General features: G+C 49.8%; 1 protein-coding gene and 1 non-coding gene across 4 annotated transcripts; both read right to left on the bottom strand.

Annotated features, from left to right (window-relative positions):
* Window positions 1-204: 204 nt before the first annotated feature.
* TRNAL-CAG (transfer RNA leucine (anticodon CAG)) lies at window positions 205-287 on the bottom strand. Its single transcript has one exon. It is a non-coding gene; the product is annotated as a tRNA-Leu (tRNA).
* A 3,950-nt stretch (window positions 288-4,237) lies between these two features.
* Window positions 4,238-26,105, bottom strand: BTN1A1 (butyrophilin subfamily 1 member A1). Of its 3 annotated transcripts, none has more exons than XM_045800380.2 (9): window positions 25,560-26,105; window positions 15,635-15,861; window positions 12,089-12,292; window positions 11,579-11,926; window positions 9,411-9,692; window positions 7,244-7,393; window positions 6,745-6,765; window positions 6,627-6,653; window positions 4,238-6,248 (listed from the first exon to the last, which is right to left on the bottom strand). In XM_045800380.2, the coding sequence occupies exons 3-9, from the start codon at window positions 12,234-12,236 to the stop codon at window positions 5,575-5,577; spliced, it is 1,650 nt and encodes a 549-aa protein (XP_045656336.2). In that variant the 5' UTR covers window positions 12,237-12,292; window positions 15,635-15,861; window positions 25,560-26,105; the 3' UTR covers window positions 4,238-5,574. The 3 variants fall into 3 exon arrangements, with proteins under 3 accessions (XP_045656336.2, XP_087714231.1, XP_087714232.1); XM_087858105.1 differs by lacking the exon at window positions 25,560-26,105 and adding an exon at window positions 19,770-20,391; XM_087858106.1 differs by lacking the exons at window positions 4,238-6,248; window positions 6,627-6,653; window positions 6,745-6,765; ... (3 more) ...; window positions 12,089-12,292; window positions 15,635-15,861 and adding an exon at window positions 18,397-21,998 and having other exon boundaries at window positions 25,560-26,089.
* Between the last annotated feature and the right edge of the window lie 1,680 nt (window positions 26,106-27,785).

Consider the following 27,785-nt stretch of genomic DNA (forward strand, 5'->3'; position numbering starts at 1 on the left):
CGTGTAATTTAGGAGTTGACATTCCTTTAATTCCTTGAATGTGAGAGAGGAGATGAGATTAAAATTATTAGTTCTTAAATCGTCTTCTAGTGCTTAATTCTAGAGCGCGGATAAAAAATTTTAAAAAAATGGATGATTCTACTATGGGGAATATAGGAAAAGGCAGCGGGATATATTCATTAGTTCAACTAAAAAAACTTGCTTTGTCAGGAGTGGGATTCGAACCCACGCCTCCAGGGGAGACTGCGACCTGAACGCAGCGCCTTAGACCGCTCGGCCATCCTGACTCGCCTGGCGCCCTTCTTGCTCCGAATTCATTTCTGGGTCTCCAGAAACAGTATTCGGTTCTTGGTGCAAGATAAGGGAACTCTTCGGTGAAAGAGTGAAGGCACGCCTTCGAGAGCCGCCGGGGCGGCCGAGGGGCACCTACTGTACGACCTCGGATTCGATTCCAGGCCCCCCGGAAGGGCGGGCCGGGATGCCGGGAAAGAAGGGCACTCTCCCTCCGCTCTCGGAAGAATCCTGTTAAATAATGCCACCTCCTCGCTGGAATCCACGCTTTGTCCCAGGAGGCTTTAGGCCGTTCAGGTGAGCGCCGGCTGAGGCCGAGCCCGCAGGTGCTCGAGAACCCCTCCCCAGCCTCTCCTGTAAATCTCCCCGCCGGTGCTTCCCCTCCCCACCCCCACCCCCATCCCCCTCCCCTCCACCCCGCACTCCCGGAACCGGGGTTAGGAGGCCGGCTGGTCTGGCTGCTCGTTCTCATTCATTTACCGCTATGCACTGAGGATTTGCGGGCGTTAGTGTATAGATGTTTTACTGCAATCAATAGTTTAAAAAGAAAAAAGGGGTGAGTAGTTTCTGTATCTAGTAAACCGGGCCGGCGGGGGACGGGGGCGAGGGGGCAGCCGGATGCCCCGCCTCTACTGCCGCCCCTGTTCGGATCAGACCTCAGGTCACCTGGGACCTACTTCAGGTTTTCTGGCCCACCGTTACAGCCAGGATCCTGTGCTCAGAGTAGCACCGACTAGAAGTCGGGAAACCGGACTGCGAGTTTCAACCAAAGCTAGAACTGGGCAGTCAGCTGCCTGCAGGATTTTAGACAAGTCATTTGCCTCTGTCCACCTGAGAAACTGCTTTCCTCGCTGCGGAAGTTACATTTAAATTCAGTTGAAGAACGGCAGTGCTAATCTCTTCAATTCCGCATCAAATCCCCATCCCCAGGGAACCGGGTGGAGGCAAATTCTCAGTCCCATCCAGGCCTACGGAATCAGGTATTTTGGGGATAGAGTCCAGTAAGCTGTGTGTAACAGACGCTCCATGTAACCCCGAGGCTCGCCCAAGTTCGCGAGGCACCTGCTTAAAGCACAGCAGCCCGCAATTCTTCAGGGAGACGCGGCCCTGCCATCAGCCGGAGGTGAAAGGTCAAAGCCTGTCGATGCTGCCAACATCCTCCCGCCTCAGACCCGAGAGTTCCACCTGGGGATTGCATTCGGTAAGATTTCCCCTCCACCCCTAGGCAATTCTCCTGTGCACCCAAGTTTGAGATCATTGTTTCAGGGTTTAGCTTTAGGAAAAGGCTGAATCTTTCAGGTAAGGTGGAATTTTTTTGAATTCAAAAAAGTGTTCAGGCCCGTGTGGTGCAGGACTCTGGCCCAAAATACGTGTGAATCATAGAGCACAGGAGCCCAAAGCACCATTTACAAGGGCTGTAGGCTCGGCTTGTCTGAGCCCACCTGCACTGCGATGTCTCAATGCCACTCACTGGCGGTAGCCAGGGATGCCTGTAACCCAAGGACAGTGTTCCCTGGGATCTGAAAGGCCAGAGCCCCGCCTCTCCAGGAGGTAAGATGGAAACTATCTGTAGAGAATGTTAAAATCCGGTTGTTGGAGCGGTTGTATGGGAGGAGGTCGTACGGAAGCATTTTGTGAGGACAGATCTATCTCTCAAGGATGCAGATAAGCTTTCTGGGGTTTAGAGGTCCAGCAACACCCAATGTCATCTCTTTGAGAAAATTCAGAAATAAAGCCAGAACTGCCAATGCTGGTCATTTCCTCCAGGCCTTGGTAGCAGGTGCCAGCTGGAAAGAGAGGCTCATCAGGTAAGTTCTTCCTTAGAGGTGTCTCATGCAAAGAGGCTAGAGCTGGGGGTGCGGTGGGGGTGGAAAGGAAGGACACAAATGTTTCCTATGAATCTACTGTCAGCTCAGTACTGTGTCTGGTGACCATTTTCCTTGAATGATCAAGGAAATCATGGATCTTGGGGAAGTCAAGGATCATGGGGGAAGGGGCGGGGAGTCACAGAGATGATTAAAACCTATCACTGTCTTTCTTTCTAGTCTCAGAGAGGGGTTCTTGGGGCAGCCCCGTCTATTTGGGGTGAGATTTCACATATACATTTCAGGATACACATTATACATTAAACTAGCAAGGTTCCCAAGTATTTTTTTTTTAAAGATTTTATTTATTTATTTAACAGAGACAGAGACAGCCAGCGAGAGAGGGAACACAAGCAGGGGGAGTGGGAGGAAGAAGCAGGCTCACAGCAGAGGAGCCTGATGTGGGGCTCGATCCCATAACGCCAGGATCACGCCCTGAGCCAAAGGCAGACGCTCAACCGCTGTGCCACCCAGGCGCCCCCCAAGTATTTTTAAAGAACTTTGGACTTGTTTTTCTTGACTGTCTCAAAGTATAATTTGAGCACAAACGAACATGTAAAGCTGTGATAAATGATGTTCTTCTCCCAGGGGGACAGTGTGAGAGTGTGTAGCATGGGGGGGAGGACAGTGTGGGGTGAGAAGTGTTTGAGGCAGGGGCATGGAAAGGACACTGGGTGTTGGAGATCCATGAAGTGACAGAAGAAGGGGCCCTTTCTATCTGGCTCTCCAGGTGCCGGCCCTTGGTCCGAGTAGAAGGTGGTACACTTAGTTGCTTTTTTCTTGTCCTGACCCTCTTCATGCCTAAGACTTTACCAGGCCAGTGAGTCCCACCTCGATAATTTCTCTAAGCCTCTAGTCCTGCTCTCAACTGTGGTTTGTTCCGTGGAAGTTGTCCTGGACACAGAAAGCAAGGACACCCCCGTTCAGGTCCTGGCTTGGGCACAGACTATATGCTTTAATAAGATCACTTTATGTCTCCTGGCTTCAGTTTCTCATCTCTGAAAGGAGGCAGACGGAATAAATGTTGTCAGTCACTTCTCACTCATTACATCTTCTTCTCCACCCCTTCCCCCAGATAATACTTGTGTGGTCTCCTGATTTACAAGCCTCCATGCGGGTTCACTTTAAAATAACCTAGCAATACGTATATGGAAATGCGGTTACCTAGATATTATTATGTAAGTCTCGAACCCCAAGTCCTAAATCACAATCATAACCAAACCTAAACAGAGTTGGAGCCTGGGGGCTGACAATAACCGGTGAGTAGTGGAGAGTTGTTGACAATGTCGTATGTCACAAATCACAGTGAACGTGGTAATATAGACTTGTCTGGTGTTTAGAATTTCCACCGAAGAGAGAACATTGGGTTTTAATTTGTCACAGTCTTCTGTGAGGGTAGTTAGTAAACTGAAAATTTAGAAAAGTTGGTTTTTAGCTTAATCATGAGAAATGTAATGTGGCACAATAATGGAAATAATGTCAGGGTGAACAAAATTTGGAATTTGGATTTCTTGTTTGATCCGTAACAGATCTGATCTCGATGATTTCTTACTGGGAGACACATCTGAGGTGATTTTCCCACCACTTGGTGAACCTTTGGAGACTCACATTGTGTCCCTTTGGGCAGCAGGGCTGGTTGAATTGCATTCAGGTCGACCGTCCGTGAAGGAGACCATTCTCGACCCTTGCTTGGGGCGACACGGGAAAGTGGGCATCTCCCCGAACTACAAGGCTCTTCAAGTAGGAATCCATAGGGCTTCCCCTCTGGAAAAGGGGTTTCTAAAGATTACCCAAGTGTTTTTGGTGTTGGTTTTCCAATCACAAGGCATTATCATTAAAAATTTCCCAAATATTTCCTCCTCCTGGAAAAGTGTTAACATTTGAAGAGGTGACCCCACTCACTACACCGGGAGTCAATTACCTTTTCAGGAGTAGACGTGGAGTCGCCCTGGAACGGAGGCTGAGGGTGGGCAGCCGCTGGCACGGGGCAGCTAGATCCTCACGGGACAATAGCCCCTTGTGCCCCCTGCCCTGGGAAGCCCACCGCCATCCGGCCTAGAGATGAGTCTTGGACACGCAGGTGCTTTCCTGGTTTTATTTTACTTGCACTTGCTGGGATAAAGAAAGGGGGCAGATGCCGCCTTCAGCAATCAACAGACTTATTTATTACGTTAAACCCCTGGGCGAAAATACTCTGGAAACTGGGAAAAGGCAATGGAAATGGAAGGTGTGAGCCCAGATAAATCCGCAGTCCGTCGGCTCGGCGAGCCACGTGCATCCAGGAAAATGCACACAAGGGTATGCTCGGCCTGGGGGCGCCCACGCGAGGATGCAGGGACGCGGCGGCGGGGGCCTGGGGAGCAGCAGCCCGCGGGAACGCGCGGTAGGGGGAGTGGACGCTGGCGGGAACGCGCGGTGGGGGGAGTGGACGCTGGCGGGAACGCGCGGTGGGGGGAGTGGACGCTGGCGGAGGTGCGCGTGTGCTGCGGGGGAGCGAACTGAAGGTGCTTTTGAGGGCTTTAAACCAGAGCTTGGGAGGAGGGCTGAGGGGCCCCGAGGCCGAACCGGGCGGATAAAGAGGTGATGTCACTGAGGAGGTTCCTGGAAAGCCTCTGGGATGGAGAGAGTCTACGCGGAAAGGAAGAAGAGAGCTGGAAAACTGTATGGTGTCCACAGAGCGAGGTTGGAATGAGTCCGGAGCGGAGGGGGGGGGTGGGGGGGAAGGCCGTGGCAGAGAGGAGAGCAGGATCTGGGACACGGCCAGACACCTAACCTGGGTTTTGTCTGAAGTTTTCCCCTGGATCAGATCTTCGGTCTGGCCCCCAGCCCCGCTCATTTCATCCCTTCCCCAGGCCCCCATGCCAATGCTGATCCCGCAGTAGGGCCAGTTTCCTCTACAGGATGTGTCTTAGAAAGCTGGACATACAGGCCCAGAAAGTCTAGAAGCTGGCCAGGTGTTCACTGGCCTGGGTTCCCCTCATGGTCCTCCATCCTGATGTCCCCCCAGATTGCTTTATGGGATTTCAGCCTTGACTCTTCTCTTCCCAGAACCTTTTGGGGTTCCTGCTTGCCTAAAACCTGTTTCTCTACACACCCCTATTCTGGACACCCAGATGTTTCTGTCATAACCCCATGCCAACCTAACCCCATCTTGATCGCTGGGGATTTGGCCTCTGGGGATAGAAGAATGCTAGAAGCGGCTTCAGAGTCACCTCCCTGCCCCGGAGTATCAGCGCAGAAACAGATGAGGACAGCCCCACACCCCACACCCTCTAGCAGCAGCAACACAACCTCCCCAAGACCAGCTGATTCCCTACCCAACAGGCAGAAACGGCTGGGTGGAGCTGGCAGCTGGTGCTTCAGAGGTGATGGAGGGGAGGGCTGAGGACAAAGGAAAGCAGTTGGGCTGGGATATTCCTTAAGATGCCCTTTGGCTGGGCTGGGTAGGGATTAGCTTAGAATGGAGGGTATCTGTATCCCCAGAGGCAGAGAACTCCCCCATGGGGGACAGTGGGATCTCCTTAGTGAAGTCCTTGGCATCAGCAACTACTGTGACTCTCTCAGGCCTGTCAGCGACTGGGCAGATGGTCAGGGGCTTTTTACCACAGGACCACAGGCAGAAGAAAGGCCGGAGGGGACCAGAGAAGGAGGCATTGGAGAAAGTATAGATATGGGACCCAGTGGTCATATTGTAGAAGGAGACGTCTCCTGATTCATAGTTCAGGAAAATCCCAACCTGACGGGGGGGTCCTGCCAATGGGAGAGGGGTCCGCAGTGGGGTAAGGGCCCAGTACCCATTCCCATACAACTCCACAGCCCAGAACCCATTCTCAGGAGTCATGGGGTCAAACCCTTTCTTCACCACATTCTCCCTGCACACCCCAACCGCCCAGTCAGCCCTGTCTCCCACCTCCACCTCCCAGAAATGTTGCCCTGATGTGAAGGTCTCACGACCCAACACGCAAGGCCAGGAGTCAAATCTCTCTGGTTTCTCAGGCAGTTCCTGACGTGAATCTTCCAGTCGGACAGATCTGGAATCCTCATACAAAAAGAGGTGGGGGTGTGCGGTGTCTGGATCCAGAGTCACATCAACTAGAGACAGAGAGAGGTACTCTGAGCATCAGTGAGCGTTAGGGGTCACAAGACCTATTCTTCTCAAAAAAAAAAAAAAAAAAAATAGAGCACAGTTCTAGAAGTTGGCAGGTCCCTTCAGAAGGAGAACTGTTTGGCCTCTTCCTGTGACCTGTCAACAGTCACAGGGTGATTTGTGAGCTGACTGTCACCAATGCCTAACAGGTCCCTGTCAGAGGGGCTTCTCTTTTAAACATCTTCCAAAGGCCCTCTATATGCCTCAAGGAAAGTGCCGTTTGCCATCATCTTTCCTCTATCTATCCTCACCACAAAAATGGGTTCGTGTTTTTATTTCCAAGTATGACAGACTCTGAGTCCCTGAGGGGTAGGGCCACTGACCTGCATGCACCGTGGCCTTTCTCCATTCTGCAATGAGAGAGAGAGACAATCAGTGACGGGTTTTCTAATGAGAGAGAACAGTTTGCTGGTGAAATAACAACAAGAAGAGAGAACTTACTGAGCTCTTCCAGGAGTTTCTCTGGAAAACAAACAGAAATACCTTACTCACCTTCTAGAATGGACATGAGGGAGGGGTAAAAGCTGGTGTGAGGAACACACAAAAGAGTAAAGGGCTAATTCATGACTACCTGATTACTGAAACTTTATCAATAAATGAGGAACAAGGATCATGGGTTTTTTTCTAAGAAATGTGCAGGAAGTTCCTACTGGCTTGGGATCAGATCTTTAATCTTTCCTGGGAAACCGAGTTAGAAGTGAGGAGAGAGTCAGGGGGGTAAGTGAGTGAACAGCAGGTCTAATATCTCAATTAGCATTGGTTTTGACTCCTTCTACACCCCAGACCTTCATACTGGGTATCCGTGGCTTCCGGTGCCTTATAATCCCCCTTCTTGGCTCTCAGAATTCTGGAATCAAATATCCTCCCATTGGCAGCCATCCAAAAGCACTTGGACCCAGTCCCACTCGGAAGCACGCCTGACAAGCAGCCTATGACTTACCCTTAGAGCTGAATTCATCCTTTCTCTGTCTGGATCTTTCCTTGTAGAGCCTCCAAGTGCAAACTACAGACCCGACTGTGAGAAATCCTAGCACCATCAAGATGACAGCCACCGCCACCATCCAGGGAGTCAACCTTGGGAAGAAGGGAGCTGAAACACAATGCCCAAGAAGGAGGAGTTGTGGTGCGACTCTGAGCAAGTCCAGCTCTCCTTCTGATGCCGATGGGGGTTGGGAGAGAGGCCGAGCGGCCCTTTCCCACTCCTCCCACAGCGAAAGATAGTGCTTCCAATGCCGCTGCTCTAAGCTTTTCAGATTGATCTTGGGTAGGAGAGGGCAGAGAAAGAGAAGAATGAAGATGAACAGGAGTCATTTCAGGCTTGCTGGTGTCACCTTAGAGATGGGGACTGGCTGGGCTTGTGAAAGAATCAACATACCTTTGGCTAGGGATTTACTACACCCGCCCTTGGAAAGGGAAAAGGAAAAAAAAAAAACATAAAAAGAAATGGCTAGGGGGCTGTGGGGTGACTCAACTGGTTAAGCATCTGCCTTCAGGTCAGGTCATGCTCCCAGGATCCTGGGATTGGGCTCCCTGCTCAGCAAGGGGGAGTCTGCTTCTTCTTCTCCCTCTACCCCTCCCCCTGCTTGTGCACGCTCTCTCTGTCAAATAAATACATGAAATCTTAGGAAAGAAAAGAAAAGAAAAGAAAAGAAAAGAAAAGAAAAGAAAAGAAAAGAAAAGAAAAGGCTAGTTCAAAGCCCAAATTCCTATTTTATGGGTGGAAAATGTCAAGGCTGCTACGAGATCAATCTGGATTTCAGCCATGCTCGGATGGTGGTTCTTTGTGTAGGCTGTTCAACAGTCCTGTGGCAGCTGACAGGAGGAAAGGGCAGACTCACAGAAGGGTGTTCATAAGAAAGCAACACTACTGGCCCCACAACCCCTTGAATTTCTGTTATATTGCAGAAAGCCTTATCGGTTCAGTAATTCCAGTTAATGTGCGGAGATCATGTAATTATATTTAATTTTGTAAGGGATACAACAGTGATCTATTTTGGTGTCAGTTTTTCAATAAACTTTTCATTATGGGCAAGGAGAAATGAAGAGTCATTTCACTTAGGACCTGGGAAATAAAGAAGGTAATGGATCAATTTCTGTTATTGTGGAAATTCCTACTTAACTATCAATGCAGGATGGCAGCCAAAGGGATGAAGCACGTAAGCCAGGAAGGGAGATGTCACCTCTGTGTGCGACAGAGAAGGGAGATGTCACCTCTGTGTGCGACAGAGAAGGGAGATGTCACCTCTGTGTGCGACAGAGAAGGGAGATGTCACCTCTGTGTGCGACAGAGAAGGGAGATGTCACCACTGTGTGCGACAGAGAAGGGAGATGTCACCTCTGTGTGCGACAGAGAAGGGAGATGTCACCTCTGTGTGCGACAGAGAAGGGAGATGTCACCTCTGTGTGCGACAGAGAAGGGAGATGTCACCTCTGTGTGCGACAGAGAAGGGAGATGTCACCTCTGTGTGCGACAGAGAAGGGAGATGTCACCTCTGTGTGCGACAGAGAAGGGAGATGTCACCTCTGTGTGCGACAGAGAAGGGAGATGTCACCTCTGTGTGCGACAGAGAAGGGAGATGTCACCTCTGTGTGCGACAGAGAAGGGAGATGTCACCACTGTGTGCGACAGAGAAGGGAGATGTCACCTCTGTGTGCGACAGAGTGGGACTGGATGACCCAAGAATAAGGCAAGGTTCCTGCCTGAACCAGAGGCAGCCTGGGGGGAATAATGAGAAGATTTGCTTTCCTGAGGACGCTGGAAACCTAGACAGAGAGCTCTAGCGTGGAATGGGGAAGACAGAAGGGCAAGGGTGGAAGTGGGTTTTCTTGTTACTCAAGGAGAGAAGGCCCCCAGAGACAAAGCTTTTGTATCTAAAATGTATCTCCTAAAACAGAAAATCTGGAATTTCTATGAGATCGAGGCAGATTTTATGCATTTAGAATCTTTTCTCTTCTAATGAAGTTGCTGGAGCTCCTTCATGTCAGTGGTCAGGAGCTCAGGTGGGGACAGTAGACAGTGCACCATGAGAGCCTGCCTTGGGCAGGTGTCCCAGGTAATATGGCTCTGAAACTGTGTCGGATAGGAACCCAGCATTGATTTCACTGACCTGGTATGGAAATGTCTACTTCCCTCTGCTGGCCAAGAAGGAGGTTCCGGATACAGCAGGATATATTCTTCACGGAGGGGTCTCTGATGATCACTGAAGCCACCACAGTGAACAGGCCTTCTTCGTCAGGATTCCTAGACTCTGATGTGGATGGAAACGTCTCTCCCTCAGAAGTACTCCACTGTACCTGGGGCTCTGGGTACCATCCCACTGAGGTACACTCCAGCCGGACCTCTCCACTTTCTCCAACTTCCATATGGATGTGAGGATCAGAGCCCAGAGCTATGGAGAGAGAAGCGGGCCTTACTCTTGAGAAAGGAAGCGTGCAGGGACTGGGAGTGAGAGGGACTCGTCTCCTATTTCATGACACAAGGAAGCTGTGGTATCAATAAAAGGAATTTCATAACCTTATCAGAGAGGGATGCCCTATTGGGAGTTAGGGTTTGAAATGCAGGCAGTTTGATGGACAGACATAGGGAGCTTTTCTAATCAGCAGGAACAGCGAGACCAATGGGTTAGAGGCAGGTAAGGGAGCTCCAGAGATGGTAGAGGGCTTTGTGGTGGGAAGTATTATGAAAAGACTTTGAGGAGAAGGAGAACTACGAGTGGGTATTTGAGGATGATCAAGAAGGAGTACTTGAAGAGAAGGGGGACTGGAGTTTCTTTGCATTGAGATTGTAGCTGCAATCTAAGTTTCCTTTACTTCTGATTCTGATTTCAGGGATTTTCTTAAATGGGTTTCAACCTCGTCTTCCTCACACACAGTTATGTCCTAACATGTATCAACATAAAGCTGTTTTTCCTTTCTGTCTTCAGCCTGATTATTTTCTTACAATTCTACGGAGTACAGACAAACACCAAGCTGCAGAGAAGAGTCCTCAAACACGTGTCCACACTGTTAGTTTAAATCCATGTTCCACGGTGTGTATCTACGTCACAACATGGATTCTTTTCAGGAAAAGGACCGCCGCTTTCAGCAGATTCTCGGAGATGTCTATCACTCATAAAAGGTAACAATGACAGTTTTATGCTATCAAATCTCTAGGATTTTTTTTTTTAAAGAATTTTATTTATTTATTTGACAGAGATAGAGACAGCCAGAGAGAGAGGGAACACAGGCAGGGGGAGTGGGAGAGGAAGAAGCAGGCTCATAGTGGAGAAGCCTGATGTGGGGCTCGATCCCATAACGCCGGGATCACGCCCTGAGCCAAAGGCAGACGCTTAACCGCTGTGCCACCCAGGCGCCCCAAATCTCTAGGATTTTATAGTCAACTTTTAAGATACTTCCCCAAAAAGGAAATGTGAGTTATACATAATGCTACTGCATGGGACACCCTGTTCTGAGGCAGGGACCCAAATTATACCCAAGTATTTTTGAAACCTTACCTTTATTTGAATATATACATAAAAGGCAATCCATTGGTATGCTGCAAATTCCAGGGCAGTGTGAGGCACCGTACTAAGATCTCACAAGTACACAACCCTTCTGCAAGCATCGCCGAGGCACTTTCTTAGGTATTGTCTAATGTTATTTCATTCTTGCAAAATCTCGTTTGACAGATGCCCGCCGAGGTTTACAGTAGGAAATAAGGCTCAGGAAGAGATGTGTTTGCTCCCATTCACTAGCAAGTGGGAAAGTCAGAGGTCACCGCATACTTTCCTCCTGAACGCTTACCATTTCCATTATGGTTTCCACCTTGGATTTGGACTTGAAGCCAAAAAGGAAACAAAACCCAAAACCTTTTCTAAGTGGATCAAGGATGTTAAGGAGCAGGCACGCTCTAGGATCTTGGGAAATCCGTCCTCAGGCACTAACCCATAAAGCAGCCTCAAAGGGTGCGCCCCACAGCCTCTCCATGGTGGTGAAAAATAGACACGACTTCAATGTTCAGTTCTGAGACCGGATCAAGTATATTAAGGTGTGCTCGCGGAAAAGAATGTTCTATAGCCATTACACCCTCCGTTTATTCAACTAATAAATAACATGGGAAATGCTCTGTCCCCACTCTCAAACACCCTCGGAGTCACCTCCCACTCTAGGCCTGCCAACCTTTTCCATCCTAAACGGGATTTGGGCAAAGCCCCTGGTGGTTTCCAAAGTCTCAGGGCCATAGGAAAACGGACACCACCTGGACGTGACCAGAGAAAGCCAAACCCCGCGCGCTCACCGGCCACCTTCAGGTGCACGCTGGCCTCCTCGTAGTTTCCGTCCTGCCGGAAAAAGCATCGGTACTCGCCGTCGTCCGAGGCCCTGACCCGGTGGATCCTCACGGCGACGCGCCCGGCCGCGATGTCGTGGTCCACGAGCGTGGCTCTGCCGCGGTACTCAGGCACCTGCTCCCCAGCCTGCTCGCGCCCGTCCCGGCGCACGAGCACCGCCGCCGCCACCTTCCTGCGGAACCACCGCAGCTCCATGCGCTCGGCGCTCACGTTCGGGGACAGGTGGCAGGGCAGCTCAACGTCGTCACCCACCGCGGCCAGGATGGGCTCCGCCGGCCCGATCACGTCGAAGTGCGCTGCGAAAACCAGGCGGGCAGACAGGGTGTGGGGGGGGGGGGGACGGACGGAGGGGGGCGGGAAGCCCCGACGCCGACCAAGGTCGGTCTCTGCGACCGTGGCTCCTCCTCCACCTGGACCCCAGCGAAGGGCGCCAGCGACAGCCACGCGGGGTGCCTCACCTTTACTGAGAGGTTTCAGCCCCGGGGTGGGGTGAGGGGACCAGAGAGGGAGACCCAAGCGGGATCTACCCGAATCCGGCTTGCACAGCTGGAAGAAAGTGAGGATGAGCAGACCCCTGGGGAGGCAGGAGTTTGGGGAAACCGCCATCTCCGACCTTCCGGGGCAGCAGGCTGCTGGGGGTCCACGGTCGTCAGAACTTCCACCTAGGAGATGAATGCACAGGACATCACGAAGTTTCTTTAGACACCCTTCAGCTGCGTCCTCCCTACAGCTCTTTCCAACTTGCACCTTCGCACCTGAAGCCTCCCCCTCGCCTCCTGCCACTGCACGCTCTCGGTCCGTGCGGCCGTCGGCACTCGCGCAGCCATTGCCCGGTTTGGTCAAGCATGTATACAGCCGCGAAATAGGCCCTAGAACCCCGACAGAGTCTTAGAAGGGAATTGTGAGGCATAGTACCCATTAATGGGTTGCGTGTCAATGAACAAGTCTTGGAACCACTGCTCCAAAAAGCCTCTTTTTTCCTCAACTATAGTAATTTGTATTCACTTTCTGCGATGACAATAAAGACGCAATGAAAGCAGAGACAGAAACCAGGGGACTGAACTGGAGAAGAAAAGAGGAAAGTCGAGAGGAGAAGGCACAAGAAAGGAGCTGGAGAGAGCAAAGGGTCAGGGGTAGAGGGCCCAGGACTGGGGAGGAAGGAGACAGGAGAGCAGATGCCCTCCTGGCTGCTGGTTCTCTCAGGGGAACCAGAGCCGTCACAAGTACTGACCTCTGATCTTGGAGGAAGAGGCACCAATGAGCCCGGCTACCAAGTGACAGAGCTGCTCACGGCCCCAGCAGCAACAGTTAAAGGCCAGCGGAAGAAGGAAGGGGGAAGTGCTCTCAGCAAAGCCTGCCCCCAGGCCCCAGAGGCATTTACTTTGGGGGCAAAGAAGTTTTCCAGAGAGATGAAGGCTCTGTGCGTTTGTGGTCTTCAGTGCCAAGACCAGAATATACACTGATGAGCTTACTAAATAAAAGGCAATTGGGTGGAAAAGGAAGAGGGTCAAGACACCACTAAACTGAGACGAAAGGCCTTAAGCCCGGTAATTCACCTCTTCAAGCCTCACTTCTTTTACCTCTAAATTGGGAATATTGTTAATAATACCCTTTTTGGAGAGGCACTGGATGAAATGAGATTAAGCAAGTAAAGTGCTTAGCATACCGCAGGGATTTAGAAGAGGGTAAATTGTTATCCTATTGCTTCTATGGGTTGAAAATTTAAAGGTAGGCTGGGAATGCACCTGTGGTTCAGTTTTCAAGGTCTCTCCAAGTTACCTCCCTGCAAGCAGTTCGGCCCGCATTTCCTTATTTGGGGCTAAACTTCTTATTGTTATGAAAAAATTTAAATATATGGAAAAACATGTTTATTTTTAAAAGATTTTATTTCTTTTTATTATTATTATTTTTGAGAGAGAGAACTAGAACGTGAGCTGGGGGGTGGGCAGAGGGAGAGGAAGAGAGAGAACGTTAAGCAGGAGCCTCACTACCAGTGCTGACTCGCCAGCCTGCCAGATGACTTTTCCCAAATGCAAATCTGATCGTGTCACTCTTTGCTTAATGTCCCCTTAGTGACCCCAGCACCAAGTTCAGACACTTCCTCTGGTCAAGAAAACGCTGTAGGATCTAGTGGTCTCCCTGCTTCCTTCCTCTCAGCCTCTCCTGCCTCCCCTCCAAACTCCGTGCTACGTGGCAGCCACAGTTTTGACCGGGTAACCTCCAAGTCATTTCTACATAAACTAACAGCCTCGGACCCCCAAAGGCAACAGATTTGACATGTCCTGTCCCTCCAGGCTCGCGTTGTGAGATGCCTGTATGATGTGGGACTGCTCCAGGGAAGGTCCCGCCACTCCCAGGCCCACTGGAGACTGGAAACACCTTCTCCCCCTGAGACATGAAAATCATTTGAGCTGAGGAATGCGATGTGCTGTGTATGGAGCAAACCTAAAGGCAAAATGTCAGGACTTGCCTCCTCTGCCCTTTTCCACCACTGCTCAAATTTCCCAGTGCTGTAGACTCATCAAATCCAGTGATTACCCTCAGCCCTCCCTGACCTTCATCAACCCTTCCCTGAGGCGACCACTTGCTCCTTCTCTCTTTTGTTTTTAAGTTTATTGACTTATTTACTTATTTATCTAAGTCATCTTTGCACCCCATGTGGGGCTTGAGCCCAAAACCAACCCCAGGATCCAGTCATGGGCTCTTCCGACAGAGCCAGTCAGGCCCTCTGCTCCTTCTCTTTTTAAAATTAGTTTTTATTCTGCTAAAGTACTCCATACAGAATTTTTAAAAATCCAAACAGTTAAAGAGCTTTTAAGAAAAGCATCAGTCCCACTTCCACCTCTCCTCATTCCCCAGAAACAGCCTTCTCACCTGCTTGCTTGTTTTATCTGGCATTTATCTAGGTGTTTCTCAAGACTATACCATACTTTTTTTTTTTTTTTTTGGAAGACTTATTTATTCACTTGAGAGAAAGAGAGAGAGCGTGCACGTGCAGGTTGGGGAGAGAGGGAGAGAATCTTTAAGCAGACCCTCCCCACCCATGAGATCATGACCTGAGCCAAAATCAAGAGTGGTCCCTCAACCGACCAAGCCGCCCAGGCACCCCAAGTCTATAACCTATTTCTGTTGCCCTTTCTTGACATACCCATTTTTAGATATTACTTTTCAAAGCCCTATCAATTAAGTCAATGATAATTTAATTCTCGTGACAGTTAATTTCATGTGCCAACTTGACTGGGCTAAACAATGTCCAGATAGCTGGTAAAACATTGTCTCTGGGTGTATCTGTCAGGATGTCTCTGGAAGAGATTAGCATTTGAATATGTAGGTCTGTTAAAGCAGATTCCCCTCAACAATGTGGACGGGCATCATCCAATCCATGGAGGGCCTGACTAGAACAAAAAGAGGGTGGAAGGACAGTCTGCTCTCTGCTTGAGTCAGGTGGGGGGCCCCTCTATCTTCTCCTTCCCTCAGACGCTGGCTCCCCTGGTTCTCAGGCCTTAGAATTTGGACTGGATCTACCCCCCCCCCCACACTATTCCTGGGCCTCCAGCTTGCAGGGAGCAGATCAGGGGGTCTCTGCCTCCATAATCACATGAATCAGCCCTCCTAACACATCATTTTCTGTGTATCTGTATATAGCTGTTGGTTCTATTTCTCTGGAGGACCCTGACTCATACAATAGAAATATGCCCCTTCGGTTCAATGTTTCCGATGCTGTTGGTTATGAAGCTGTGACTTTATGGATCCGAGTATCGCATCTGATTTCATTTCTTTTCCTGTATAACTTCTTGTGCTTTTTGGGGATGGAGGAGGGAAGGTGTTCAGTGGTTCATCTTGGTTCCTTTGCTTACATTTCTGTGTTCTCAGCACACATTTTCCCCACCCCTCCATCAGCCTCTGAGGACAGTTCCCACTGTGACACATACCAGATGATTTATGAGCACGAGGTCATCCCCGCCCCGCCCCGCCCCTCCCGGAGTGCCGCTGCTTGAACTCACCTGAGCCTGCGCTTCTCTGGAGGGTTTTCTAAGTAACGGATCCTGATCCGGTAGGTCTGGAGCGGGGTCAGCGTTCTCCCAACCGGCTGCAGGTCCGCAGGGGCTTTGCCTCGATCCTTCTTCGGAAGCTGTAGGTGAGGATGCGGCCACGGGCTTTCCGTGAACTGTGGAGATGGCCTTGAGGGCTCTGGCTCAGGGTCTCGGGCGTGTTTCTTTTGCTAAACAGGCTGGGACAAAAGGATGAGGGTGAATGGGCACCAGGTAGAGTACAGGCTTGCAAGGGAGTTTTGTGGTCAGCTGCTCTTTCTGGGGCACACGCTGCTGGCATGCTGACCATAATCAGAAGTGACCTAACGATATGTCCACGTCGTAACAGGGACACCACTCCCCTATCGACCAAGCCTGCGTTCAGTTTAGGTGCATTGCCGCGCCGGGTTTGCACGCGTGTGGGGTGGCTAGACAGGAAATGAGGAGGCCTGGAGAAGATACGCATGGATTCTGTGTAGTAGAGGGGCTCGCGGAGGTGGAGGGAGATGAAGTGGGCCTGGGGAGCAAGAAGATGCTGAGGTCTGGTCGAGTGGGGACATCTCTGAGTCATATTCCTGGAAATGCTTTTGAAATGGAAAGTTCCGGGAACACAGAGGAGGGGCAGGCAGGGAACTTAGGGAGCCAAATAAGTGAGGTTGGACTGAACAGGGGGAAATAGTAGGATCCCGGGAAAGAGGTCAGGGTCACAAGGATCACTCTTGAGTTCTTTCCAAAATCTATGCCCTGCAGTCTCTTTTCCTGCTACCTGTTAGGCAAACCCTCCAAAGCAGGGCTACATGCATTCACCCTCTGCAGAGAGGCTATAAAAACATGAAAATACAGACTTTAGCCCCTCTTTGGCTGAGGATCTCCCAGGCTGAATATCACAGAAAGTGTATGCCGGGGATTACTGAGAGAGACAGACAGACACACAGAGAGAAAGGGAGACTGAGAAGAGGTAAGAGGAGGGGGAAGGAGGGGAGGGGAAAGGAGAGACAGAGTTAGTGAATGTGAGAGATTCCAAAGGCTTCTCTTTTTTCTCCAAAGAAATGAGGCACCATGCTAAGAATTGTCAGTTACCCTCATGAGAAGACCTTTTCCAGCCTGCAACCGGTCCCCCAACTTTTCCTAATTATCAGCTACGGATGAGTGGGCCTTCAAGTTACTCAGGGAAGAGAAATGAGTTCACTAATCCTACGGTCTCCTTCCAAGAGGCCTATATGTCTCCTAAGGAGCAACTTGAGGCCATTTACACTCTCTCTCTTCTCTCTGCCCTCATCGCTAAAATGCTGTCAGTCAGTATTTTTCATTTTCTTGTATCCTGAGGCTTTGAATCCATAGTAAGTAGGAGCTCAGAGTCCCAGAGGAATGAAGAGCCACTGACGTGCATACAACTGTGGTTTTTCCATTCTGCAGTAACAGAGACATTTTATAAGAGATGCAAAGCTTTGTTTATAGAAAACTGTGGGAGAACCCCAGAATTCTCCAAGCTCTTTTAGGAGTTTCTTTGGAAAATAAACAGAACTAAAGCAATTAACATTTGAGTTAAGACGAGAAGGAGGATGGAATGTGCTTATGAATCACACAATGGAGTGACTGTTCCCTTCTGTGAGTACCTGATTACCGAAAACCTATCAATAAATCACAGGAACAGGAATGCGTTTTCTTTCAGTTTAAGTTCTTAGAAATCTGCAGGAAGTTCCTTTTGGCTTTAGATGCTGAGGACGTTGCTGTATCTGGGGAACTTACCTGAAAGTCTGGAGCCAAGTTCGGGGTGGATGGGAATGAGGGCTGGGAGGCTGATAGCGTTCTGACTTGCTTGTGGCCATGCTGGACCCCACCAGCTAAAGCCCACCTGTGGCCGAACCAAGTTGAATTTGATGGTACTTGTGACAGCAGCATGGAGCCCACACACTGTGGGGAGGCTGGGAGGTGGGCTGTCTCAGTGAGAGGGTGTGGGAGGAATTTATAGGATTTCAGTTTGTGTTGGGGGTTTGGGAGAGGGTCTAAGAAGGAAAGGTTGCTTTGGATGAATGCTGTTGGAAATCAGGCCACTGTTGTATGATCAGGCATTCCAATTTTTATAAGGAAGTAGAACAGAGCGGGTTAAAATTGTAGTTGCCAAAGCAGCAATCAGCCGAGACAAGGATATGTGGTCATTTTTGTGGTTTGCACGTGGCCTTGCATTTTTGTCTGTGCTCTGACCTTTGTCTCCATCACAATCATGGAAGGGTCTTGTCTGATGTTGACAGCAGCTGTCCTACCTGCTTCTTGCTTTCTCAATCAGAGACCACATTCTCCTTCAGATCTAAAGGTATTTGGAGTTTTATAATCTTGAGAATCTCTTCCAGTTTGTGAAAAAAGGTTATTTACGTATGCAGTCTCTATACCCAACATGGGGCCAGAACTCAACCACAAGATCGAGAGTCATATGTTCCTCCGACTGAGCCAGCCAGGTGCCGAGTCCCTTCCAATTTTCAACAACCCAGAATCCTATTTCTAGATTCTGGATTGGGATGACTTTTGACTGGAAGTCATCTTAAAAGGTATGGAACCCAAGCACGTCTAAGGTTTAAATGGTTACAAGGCACACACCCTTGACAAGCAGCCTGACGTGATGTAACAGGAATCAAACTCGTCCTTCCTCCATGTGTAGCCCCCTCACCCCATTTCATTCCAAAATAAATATACTGTCCAAATGAGAAGCCTTAGGCATGTGATGACCACTGAGCAGAGAATCAGTCTTAGATGTAAGGGAAAAAAAAAAAGTCCCAGAAATTTTGACGATGAAAGGTAGACTAGGCCACCTCAACTATGCCACTTTGTCACAGAAATTATTTTGAGCTGAATGTAATTTAGAAGCAGCCAACGCAGTTAGAGGCAATGACTTCAGTAGAATTTTAGTTCTGAACACTGCAGGGAAAATGCACTTTCTTTGGAATTATCCATTATGTGCATTTAAACTCTGCCAGAAAAAAATAACTATGTTGTTTTGAATCTACTTTTTGTATTTAGTAGTTATTTGTATAAATTAAAAGTTTTCAAGTTAGAAAAGAAAAAGGGGCATCTGGGTGGCTCAGTCGGTTAAGCATCTGCCTTCTGCTCAGGTCATGATCTCAGGGTCCTGGGACTGAGTCTGGCATTGGGCTCCCTGCTCAGAGGGGAGTATGCTTCTCCCTCTGCCCCTCCTTCCCTCTCTCTTTCTCTCTCAAAAATAGATAAAATCTCAAGGGTGGGGGGAGCAGGAGCCAACACAGGATAGGCTTTTTACCTTTTTTTGCCTAAGGGCTGGATATAAATTCTCCTCTTACTGGAGACTGACATTTACCAGCCCAGAGAGGAACCAGTGGAATCTGCAAACGAACCTTCCTCCATTACTTCCCTCCCTTCTGTTTACCTTCCCTTGACTCCTAAATTTGTTTTCCTTTGTCCAGTCACTTCTCTGCAAATTTACTGTCCTTTATTGAAGATGGTAAATAAGCTGGATTCTAAGCTGCCACAGAGTTACTTTTCCTGTAGGTTTCTCTCTTGGGATGTGCACTGCATGCGTTAACCGTTTTTCTCTCGTTCATCTTTTCCTTAAGAGTCCTAGCTGAAAACCTAAGATGGGGAGGGGGAGAGTTTTGCCTCCCCTCAATGATCTAGGGAGAAAGAGCAGGGTACCCCACGATGTGCCCCTCTGGCATACTGATTATCTTAATTAAATTACTTACAAAACAGCGACTTCAAGGACCCTCACACCCTCCTTCACCCCACTGAAAGAAGGAAGCAAATCTCCCATATGAAAAATACCCTCCCAGTACTAAGAAGTAAAAAGGCATCCAAATCACCAGAGAACAGGGTCTGGAGAAAGCCAAGAAAGAGGACTGGGTGGGACTGTTCCCAACCCCAGGGCTCTTTGGCTCTCAGCAAAGACAGACATTGACGCAAGCCCAAGACAAGATTCAGGCAGTGTTTATTGGGGGCTTACGCTCCAGTACTGGGGAGGCAGCACTGGGGACAAAGGCCCCGCAAGTTGGTGAAAGGGTTGAGGCGGGAGAGCAGGGACCTCCGGGGGGGGGGGAGGTGGAGCTAGGGGAAGCTGGAGAAGGCACCGTGGACAACTTACACCCACAGCGAGCACGTGTCTCATTAGCATGTCAAGTCCCCACGCCCGGGCCTGACTGTTAGCACCATCCTGAGGAAAGACCAGACAAAGGGTCAGCACTGGGGTCCACCGCGGCACAGGCTGGTTTAGTCCGGTTTCTTCTGTAGAGTTCTAGAAAACATCCCGCTTCTGTATCTCTGAGATCTAGTGCTCAAAGCCGTGGTGTTGAGCCTTTTCTTCTACGGTGACATGCAGGGAGCCATGGGCTTCGTGGTTAGGATGGGGCAGGGTCCCAGACGCAGCCTCTGCTCTATCTCCATCCCCCACCGAGAGATTTTACCCTCCTTATTCCTAAGGAGGAGGGGCCGAAGGTCTCATCTTCTGGAACTGCTTCTTACTGAGCGGGTCGTTGTCTCTGTCCTACCCTGGAGGAGTAAAGATCTCTCCCGGACTGCTTTAACGCTCTATAGGGACATTATTCCTCTTGGGACTGGATAGGTGGGACCCTTGTGCCACCATCAGTTTGACAGGAAACTGCTGTGGTCTAGAAGACACAAACTTAACCAAAAGATTAAAGAGACAGGGTCTGAATATTAACAAAAGAATGATGGCCACCAGAGGGCCCAGGACAGGAAGGAATCATGCAATGCTGGGCATAGAGAATCTATTCGAGTCCCACTGAGTTTGGGCATCGTGATTATTGAACACACGCAACCACCTGGCTTGTCTGTCAATCTCCTGAATATTTAGTTCGACTTCCCCAGAGTCGTTGATGTAGGTACAGCAAGTGTCGTTGACTGGGGCACAGACACCCCCTTGTTTGGCCAGAAGATAATCCAGAGCTAACCGACTGTCAAGTACGACATTAGCCAAGGAATCCAGGGACTCCTGAAGGCCCTCGAAGCTGTCACCGGTGTTTGTGGCCAGGTTTTCTATGACCTGGGTAAGGTGTTTTAAGGTTGTTTCACGATAAGCAAACCCTCGCCAGGGGGCAGCCAGTCCTCCGCCTTCCCCCGTTGCTGCCAAGATGAGACTGAGCGCTCTCTTACGTCTGCTTTGAGAGGTGACATTATATACAGTGGCGCCTAATCCTTTAGGGCCCAATCGTCCCAAAGTGCATTCTCCCCGGAAGTGAACATTATCTACACATGAATAGGCCACTGCCCGAAGAGGCCAAGGGAAGGAGGAATTAGGGCTCCCTTCATAGGGGAGTTTATTTTGTGGTGGACCGCAGAGAAACAGATACCCAGGTGGGGTGCAAGCTTGGCGGGGTGAAGAGGAATTAAACCAGCTTCGTAAAAGGAGACCCCAGCTAGGTGTACTTTTGCATCCGGGGGACAGGGGCCCTCCGTCCAGTGGCCCCCCACCAAGCTCTGAATCCTCTTCTATTCCCTCCTGGCTATCGAAGGCAGATGGGGTCTGATAGGCGAGCCTCCAGGAAGGGGATGCTGTTCCTTTCCAGTATGTACAGGAGAAGTTAGGTTGGTCACCTGGGGAGAGTAGAGACGAGTCCACACACCAGTGGGTCTGGTTGGGGGTACATGAAGAGCTTGAAGAGGAAAATGACATAGGGTAAATGGAGGGCGAGCTTCCCACATTGGTAAGGCAGGTATCTGTCCGGCAGGGGCAACAGGGCTGTCCTTGTTCTTTACAGAGAAGAGGCCGCTTAACCTGGAGACCGGTTTGGTTCCAAGAGTCTGTAAGCCTGACACATCTCATATCATCACGACCATCGAGTTCTACTATTAGAAAAGGTGTGCTCCTAACAGGACCGGAAGTCAAGGTGAGAGTAATATCCTCATTTATAGGTACAAACTGGAACTTAGGAGCCCCATCTTGTGGGTGAGGATGACAGATCCAACAATTAGAGAGATTATTTCCCGAGGCCACAATGCTAGAAAAGTTGACAACTGAGTTTTCTTTCCAGGTTTCCCCCACTTTGTTATTTTCTTCCCAACTCATCCCCAGGAGAAGGGCCAAGAGAAGAGTCCACTTCATCAGTCCCATCATTGGTTTTGATCTTCTAGACCCCGCAGTAGCAGAACGGGTCTTTCCCAGGGAGTGGAGGTGACCCGAAACAGTACTCACAGAGAAGAAAAAGTAAAACAAAGGCAACAAAAAGCAAAGTCAGCAAACCAGACCACCAAGGTATAATCACTTATCTGACTCTGTGGGTCGCTTCTTGAACAAGCATTTGAAGTCTTCGCAGGCTCAACATGAGTAAGATGGTTCGGGGCCTTCCAGGCATTTCTGAGGATGTCCAGGAGAAATAGGTTTTAGCCTAGAAAGATGTATCTGGCTAGGGATTCCTTGCAGCTTAACTGCTGTTGGGGTGACTAAAATCACTCAATAGGGGCCTTTCCACTTGGGTAGCAACTGATCTTCCAGGGAGCCCTCCTTCCAAGGAGGTTTTAAGGAGGGCCTGAGCCCCTGGATGAATTTGCAGAGGTGGTGGGGGGGGGGGTGGTCTCCTCTAAATTACCACTAGGGGGTGCTGGTAGCATGTGATTAGCATAATCCACAATAGCTTTTTCTACTTGGCCCAAATAAAATGCTGCAAGCTCTGGCTTATTTTCCCATCTAGTAAAATATCTGGGGTGAGGAGGGGTTTCCCATGTCATTTCAAATGGGCTGAGTCTTAGGCTAGGCTCTGGGGCAGTGGCAATCCTGAGTAGTGCGATAGGGAGCAACTGGACCCAAGGCTCATGAGTTTCTTGACAGAGTTTTGCTGAAGTCTTTTTTAGGGCATGATTCATCTGTTCAACCTTCCCTGAGGAATGGGGGAACCGGGGAGCATGCAATTAATAATTTATTCCCAGGGCCACTGAAAGGCTCTGGGTAATTTTTTTTTTTTTTAAAGATTTTATTTATTCATTTGACAGGATAGAGACAACCAGCGAGAGAGGGAACACAAGCAGGGGGAGTGGGAGAGGAAGAAGCAGGCTCATAGCGGAGGAGCCGGGATCACGCCCTGAGCCCAAGGCAGACGCTTAACCGCTGTGCCACCCAGGCGCCCCAGGCTCTGGGTAATTTTAACTGTAAAAGAAGGAGTCTCCCACTTTGGAGAGACTTAAGAGAGGCCGAATCGGGTAACTCTCTTTTAGGAGGGATTTATATTTCTCGGTTGCCTTCCCAGACCAGGTGGGGAAGGTTTCCACCCGTTCAGTAAAAGTTATCAACAAACACAAGGTGGTATTTGTAGCCTGCTCGTGGTGCAACAGGGTAAAGACTACTTGGCCCATCTTCCCCAGGATGTGTCTCCTGGTGTTGGACTGGTGTAAGAAGTGGGGACTGACTGGATGGGTCTGTGGTTTGTTTTTGGGTGCATAAGTGACAGGCGAGGGTAACTTGTTTTATTGTCTAAGTTCCTATCCTGAAAAGACCTTTTGCACCAAGTCCCATAGGACGTCTCTTCCATAATGCATGGCATCATGGAAATGTTGAATGAGCTTTTACTGCTGGGCTTCCGGAATGAGAATTTTGTCCTCTCTCATAAGCCACCCGGTGCTTTGTTCTGTATATCCCTGTTTCTTTGCGTCCTCCTGTTCTAGCAGGAGGTTCTGAGGGTGGCTGGGGAACTCGTGGCGGTAATCTGAGCGGGCTCCTGAGCTCACGTTGCCTGTTTAAACAGATGACTGGGGGGCCTGATTGGCTCAGTCCCTTAGACGTGTGCCTTTGCTCAGGTCACGATGCCCAGCGGCGTCAGGGTTCCCTGCTCAGTCGGGAGTCTGCTTCTCCCTCTCCCTCTGCCTGCAGCTCCCCCTGCTTGTGTGCTCTCTCTCTCTCTGTCAAACAAACAAACAAACAAATAAATAAATAAAACAAACAGCTGATTGGTCAGCCTTATTACTTTCTTTGCTTACAGAGGTCCCATCTTTCCAGGGGACTTTCACAATGGATGACAGCCACCTGATTGGGAAGTTGCACTGTCTCTAGGAGGGTGAAAATTGGGTCCTTCTGTTTTATTGGTGAATTTGTAGCTGTTAAGGTTCTCCTTTCTTTCCAGACCGCAGCATGGGCCTATAGTATAGGGAACCCACATTTTGAATCAGTATAGAGACTTCATCTTTTTCCTTCTCCCAACTGTAAGGCCCTAAGTAGAGCTATCAGTTCAGTTTTTTGGGTGGGTGGAGCATTGAGGCAGAAGAGCTCAAGCTTCTAAGACTCTACCCAGGCTCATTATCGGGTAGCCTGCCTTCCAGATGCCTCCCTCCGTAAAACTGCTCCCATCCATAATGGACCCCCTATCTGGATGGTCAAGGCATTTGTCTTGAAGCTCAGGTCTGCTAGAATAGGTCTGTTCCATTGTCTCCATACACGGACGCTGGGGACCCTCATCTTTTACAGATGGGAGCAAGGTAGCAGGGTTTCGTCGGGCATACTTTTAAAATAACATCTGGGAATCTAGCAAGAGGGCCTGATAGTTAGTTAGCCTTCCTCCAGTCAGCCAAAGGTGAGCTTTACTTTCTAATACCGTCTGAACCTGTGGGGAGTTCGATGTTGAGTCAAGGTCAGCTTAGAGGCCTCACTCACTGAAGGAGCTGGGTTATACCTGTGTGACTGGGTCCAATTATTTTGAGAAATAGGCTACCAGTCTCTGATCAAGACCCAGCTTTTGAGTTAGGACCCCAAAAGCAGTGTGTACTAAGTTGTCCCTAGAGGACCGGGGGTTTTTCATTCAAAGGCAAGTAAATATTGACTCTCCTCATAAAGGAATATGCAGAAAAAGCCCATGGTGGCAAGAGAGGGATTCTAAAAGAATCCCTTCATTTGGGGTCTTGATATTTCTCCTCACTTCTGAGATCTTTTGCAGAACAACTCCAATTGCAAATAGTATTAAAGTTTAATGATCCATTTTGGGGCCACTATTCCTCATCCCCTAAGTTATATTGGGGCCAGTGTTGCAAAATTAATTAATTAGTTAATTAATTAATTTCTTTTTCTTCAAACCATCCAATTTAAATTGATCCCTTCCTAGAAGGGAGTCTTTTGTCACATTTAAGGTGTTGCCCAGCTTGGGAAGTTCGACAAAGCTGGTGACTTATAAAAAAACGTGAAAGCCAACTAGCAGGTGTAATCCCTGGGACTTGGATCTGTATGAATAATGGACTTCTCCTCATCCCACGAAAGATGAGGGAAGCTTGATTTCTTTAAAAAAAAAGGCGGCTCCCCCATACAGAAAACGATTAGTCTTTGAGGTCCTGAATCCGGACCAAGGTCTGGCTTTCTTCAACCTTACACCAGAACCAAGTCTGGCTCACCAGGAATTGTCCTTCCCTCTGAATAGAATAACAAGTTACCAGATGTTTCGCTAGACAAACAAAAAGGGAAAAGACAGGATGGTCAGGGGCAAGACAAGACTGCTGGTAGGAAGCTAATGCCCCGCTTTCACAAAGACAACAATGAGATTTCTCAGGGCGACAGCCCTGATCGGAGAGACAACAGAAAAAAGAACACAGATCTGAAACCCAAAGAAAATAACAGAGTCTGGAAGTAATTCCAGGTTTGAAAGAAACCCAGGAAACATAGACCAGCCAGAAGGAAAGCTGGGGGAGGGGCCAAGAGCCCCAGGACAGGGGACACTCAGGACGGGCTCAACCCACCAGAGGGTCCTCCAGTGACCCTGCAGGGACCAACAAGGGGGGGTGAGAGTCAGGGGACAGGCGACACTCGGCCCCGCATCGCGGGACCAGAAAACCTTCCTCTGCCGGAGACATTCAGACCGAAGTGACAGAGAGGCCAAAACAGGCGAAGCAGTCCGCGGGGCCTGACTGGAGGGGCAGAGTCGCTGAGGCAGGAGGCAGAACTTACCGCCGCCGAGTCGCTGGACTAAAGCTCCAGGCCGCTCGTCAGCCCCAAGGGTCGGAGGGGCTCCGTCCGCCGTGCGCCGGCTCCGGGTCCTCGGGGACGCACGGGGGCTCCCTCCTGGGCTCCCTGCGTGGCGGCCGGAGTCCGTTCCCGACCCCCGGGCTCTTTGGCTCCAGCGCACACAGAATTGACAGGAGGCCAAGAAAGATGCAGGCAGCGTTTATCGGGGGTTGACTCTGGGGGCAGAGGTCCCGCCCGGCTCCCGACACAGACCGCACTGCGCGGAGCGGCGGCGGCGGGAAAGCAGCGGCGCCTCCGGGGCGGGGAAGCTGCGCGCAGGCGCAGCGGGCGCACAGGCGCCTACCTGCGCCGCGTGTCTCATCAGCGCGTCAAGTCCCCACCCCGGGCCGCGACTGTTTTCCTCCGGCCACCCCCGAGGAAAGAGCAGGCGAAGGGTCAGCGGTGGGGTCCGCCGCGGCACAGGCTGGTTTAGTCCGGTTTCTCCCGCCCCGTTCTTTCTGGCAAACACCCTGCTTCCGCATTCCTGTGAGATCTAGTGCTCAAAAACAAAACAAAACAAAACAAAAACAAAAAACGATTGCTCCGCCTTTTCTTCTAAGGTGACACGCCGGAGCCCTGGGCTCTGTGGTTGGGGCGGGGGTGGGGTCTAAACACAGACCCTATTCTATCTTGGGACCACTTTTGATGGCAAAGTTAGGAAGGGTCTCCTGGGGAAGTGACGGTTTTGGGGAGACTTGAGGACTAGGAAAGAATCAGCGCGTTTGGGGGACCACCTGCCCAAGGCCCCCGCGTGACTCACCTCCTCCTAACCCCACTCCTCCCCCTTCTCATTTCCCAACTTACTTTAGTTTGGAGGAATTTAAATGCCTATCCCAAGTGTTTGATTTTATTCTTAATTTTGCAAGCGATTTCCCACAGTATACCCCCCAGCCCACCCCAGCCCCTACCCCCACCAACACTTACTCGCCTCTCGCTCAGAAAGAATCAAAACCTTCCTGAGAAGGTCAGGGTTGAGTTCTGCGCAAGTGAAAGCGTTTATAAGATATAGAAACCTGCTCAAAGCTTTATGGTACAGAATGCGGAAACCCAGTAAGGCTATAACTTGTGTAGAGCATAGCCAGTTATTAGTGACATAGGGAAGCTGAAGGGACTGCATTTTAGGAAGGCCCCAGGTACCCAGGTATCTGACCTTGCATCTGAGTAAGCCAAAGCAGCTCTGTTCCCAGGCCAAGGGGGACGCAAGAAAGTGCGTCATTCTGAGTTTCCTCCTAGGCCCCCGTACACCTGATAACATCTGAGAAGAACCGACCTGAGCATGTTTCAGGACATTAGCTTCCAACAAACCTTGGTTTTCACTGGTGTCAACACCCCCACCTTTGGTGATTTGTGGAATAACACCTGAGCTTTTGGATGGGACCCTACCCTGGATTCCTTTAGGAACACTCACCCTGGACCCCTTTCCAATATAAACCCCTAACCGAAGTGAAGAGGGCACTCCGTTCTCTGAGTCTCCCAGACACTCCGTCTGCTATATTCTATCACTTACACTATTGAGTAAACACGGCTCTCGCTTTTTCCTGGCTCGCATTTGATTTCTATCCTGCTCCAAGCCCAGGACCCTCTTGGCAGGTCTTCGGACCCGCTGGGTCTTCAGAACTGGCCTGCCTAGCCATGCATGAGCAGCCCTGGTTCTCCGACTGGACTTGCACACCTGTGCTTTTGGTTAAACCTATTCAAATAATATTGTAACAAGAGAACCAAAGATAAAAACCACACATACGTGTTAATAACCCAGTCTTCCATCTTACCAAGCCAGCTGTTTCAGTGCCCCACACTTTCCAGAACGTGTCCATGCATTACTGCCATAGTTAATTTTTTTAATTAACATATACTGTATTATTTGTTTCAGGGGTACAAGCCTGTGTTTCATCGGCCTTACACAACACCTAGTGCTCACCACAACACATACCCTCCCCAACGCTGGAAGTTTTTAAATACTTGTTCAGCCCACTTTTTCCAATTGGATTACTACCATTTAAGCCATCACTTTAGATACCTGAGTCTGTTCCAGGATCCTCTCTCCTGGTTCTCAACGTATGATTTGCAGATTTCGGGGGTGGGGGGGTCCCTGATACACTTTTCAAGGAGTCTGCAAGGTTAATACTATTCACATAATAATAATGATGACATTATTTGTTTTTGCTCTCA

The sequence above is a fragment of the Ursus americanus genome, chromosome 32 (genome assembly GCF_024610735.1).
Source record: "Ursus americanus isolate L20-20 chromosome 32, mUrsAme1.1.p, whole genome shotgun sequence".
Classification (NCBI taxonomy): Eukaryota; Metazoa; Chordata; class Mammalia; order Carnivora; family Ursidae; genus Ursus; species Ursus americanus.

Bases quoted from the DNA above. Each gene is read 5' to 3' on its own strand.
- BTN1A1 (XM_045800380.2), bottom strand. From the start codon at position 12,236: ATGGCGGTTTCCCCAAACTCCTGCCTCCCCAGGGGTCTGCTCATCCTC. The intron at 7,394-9,410 runs GTCAGTGAAATC...ATTGTGTTTCAG, and splicing joins AGTAGACATTTCCATACCAG to CTCCCTTCTTCCCAAGGTTG. The intron at 6,766-7,243 runs GTAAGTCATAGG...TTTGTTTTCCAG, and splicing joins GGATGAATTCAGCTCTAAGG to AGAAACTCCTGGAAGAGCTC.